The sequence below is a fragment of the Octodon degus genome, unplaced genomic scaffold (assembly GCF_000260255.1).
Source record: "Octodon degus isolate 3935 unplaced genomic scaffold, OctDeg1.0 scaffold00072, whole genome shotgun sequence".
Taxonomy (NCBI): Eukaryota; Metazoa; Chordata; class Mammalia; order Rodentia; family Octodontidae; genus Octodon; species Octodon degus.
In genome coordinates, this window is record NW_004524648.1 from 13,367 (window position 1) to 16,068 (window position 2,702).

At 39.6% G+C, this 2,702-nt stretch overlaps 1 protein-coding gene across 1 annotated transcript; it reads right to left on the bottom strand.

Annotated features, from left to right (window-relative positions):
- Positions 1-1,166: 1,166 nt before the first annotated feature.
- LOC101560749 (putative olfactory receptor 3A4) lies at positions 1,167-2,102 on the bottom strand. Its single transcript, XM_004635464.1, has one exon. The coding sequence runs from the start codon at positions 2,100-2,102 to the stop codon at positions 1,167-1,169; it is 936 nt and encodes a 311-aa protein (XP_004635521.1).
- Positions 2,103-2,702: the final 600 nt, after the last annotated feature.

Here is a 2,702-nt window from a genome sequence, read left to right on the forward strand (position 1 = left end):
AGAGGTAATTGGTCATTGTAAGTGTTAATTTATTCAATTTTGCTGATTTCCAGTCTATATATAAAACAATTCTTATTTTTGTAAATATATATTAACAAAAAATAAAACATCAGATGCTAAATGTCTATGATGATTATTTTCCAATGATGAAATTATGGGTGGCTTTAAGCTTTTATACTTTCTAATTTTTAAAAATCTTGCACTTTACTGTGTTATACAAACATTTGTTTTGATCTGGATATAGAATATATGAAATGTCTTTCTTCTTCAGCCAGAAGAACTATTTGGTTTCATGTTTATGCTATAGTAACAAATTCTCCATTTAGTCAGAGAGATTTTCACATCAGAGGTAAAACTGTCCCCATAATTAACATTATTATATTTATTTTATATTGCTGGTGGCTCAATATGAAAATTTTCTCATCTTTATGGCTTTTCTGGACAGTGCCTGTTCCCTCGGAGCTGGGTTCTCAGTTGTATTCTTTTTTTTTTTTTTTTTTTTTTTTTGCGGAACCGGGGATTGAACTCAGATCTTTGCATTTGCCAGTCAAGCGCTTATCCTACTGAGCCATCTCCCCGGACCCAGTTGTTTTCTTTTATTTATAAAATGATATCCAGAAACTCTCTCAGCCTAGATCTGCTGCTTTGGAACAAATCATACTCAATTCATATTTTTATTTACATTGATATATTTTCCCATCACATTGTTATTACTTTTCTTTTTTAGAACTTCATTGCCTATCTCATTGCTTCTCCTTAAAATACCCATCCTCCTCAAAATGATGTATTACTCTAGAGGGAAAATATTTTCAGATGTAGTTTGTACCCAGGCTCAAATATAAGCTCTGATATTCATGAACTACAGAATTTTATGCAAGGGAATAAACCTCTTCAAGTTCAATTTCCTAAACTACAATTTGTAAAGCTGCATTTACCTCTTATATTTAGTAAGATTAAATGAGCTAATAAAAGGGGCAACCATACGCCCTACACATGGTAATGATACAGTAACATGTAGGTGTCAATCTCTTTATTGTACTTTTTAGCCTAAGTCAATTTTTTATCCCATTGCAGCAAACAAATTTGTATTAAATATAATAATTCTGGGAAGCACTATGAAGCCATTGTTTTCCTTAAGGTCAGGAAAAATGAGTCACGCTTAGAGGCTACCTCTCTGTAAACATCCTCCGCAGGGCACCCTTCACATCAGGGTTCCTCAGGCTGTAGATGAGTGGGTTCAGCATGGGGCTGATGACAGTGTTGAAGATGCCAATGCCTTTGTCCTTATCTGAAGCCTCCACGGAACCCAGCCTCATGTAGTTGAAGACGCCAGTCCCATAGAAGATGCTCACCACAGTAAGGTGGGAGCCACATGTGGAAAAGGCCTTCTTCCTGCCTTCAGCGGAGCGGATCCTCAGGACTGCAGCTACCACATGGGCATAGGACACTGTGATAAGTACTAACGGTGTCACAGCCATAAATGCTGCGGCTATAAAGAGCAACTGCTCATTAAGTTGGGTGCTGGAGCAGGAGAGCTGGAAGAGCTGAGGAAGGTCACAGTAGAAGTGATTGATCACATTGGGGCCACAGAATTTCAGGGTGGACAAAGCAATAGTATGGGCCAGTGCATTTGTGAGGGCACAGGTACATGACATGCCCACCAGGGATTTCTGAATTCCCCAGCTCATATGTGTGCTGTAGGTGAGGGGGTGGCAGATGGCCAGGTAGCGGTCATAGGCCATGACAGTCAACAGGAAGCAATCTGCTCCAGCCAAGAAGTGAAAGAAGAAGAGCTGTGAGAGGCAAGATCTATAGGAGATGCTTCTATCATTGAATAGGAATTGCTGCAACATGGCAGGGACTGTGACAGTGATGCACCCAACATCCAGCAGGGACAAGTTCCCCAGGAAGAAGTACATGGGGGTGTGGAGTTTGGGTTCAAGAAGAATGGCAGCAAGGATGCTGAAGTTGCCACCAATAGTAGCTACATAAGCTAGAAGAAAAATAACAAAGAGGATAGGTTGTAGGGCTGGAGAATCTGTTAGGCTCAGTAGAACAAATGTAGTCACAAGCGAAACATTTCCTGAGGCTCCCAATTGCATCTCTCTCTTCTACCAGCAGCAGAGTAAGAAATGTACAAAGGTGCCAATGGTGAGACAAATCAAGTGAGGTCTTGATAACAACCTCTGATACAGCAGTATCCAGGAGATACCCGGATGTCAGGACACATGCAATTAAAAGGAGGAATGTTTAAGATTGAGAAGAAATATGAAAAGACTTGATGTATCTTACTCTTAATTAGTAAGAACAATTACATTGGGAAGATTCAGAGAAAGGAGAATTGATGTAAAATTCTCCAATTTAAGAAACAAAACTTTGGAAACAACTGAGGAACAAATGTGCATCTAAAGTTAGAAGGAAAAGTGATTTTTTTAACCAAAAGTTCCAGAAAGGAACCTACAAATGTGTGCATGATTTTTTTTAGACAGGAATTGAACTCAGGCCCTTGCACTTGCCAGGCAAGCACTTATTCTACGGAGCTATCTCCCTGGCCCCTGTGCATGATTGTATGGCCATAGCCTAGATACATAAGATCCGAGAGGATGAAAAGTAAGCCTTAGGATAAAGAGGATACATGATCCCCCAAATACTGTCCTCCCAACATACACAAACATGTGTCATCAAACAGCTGTTCCTTGGTA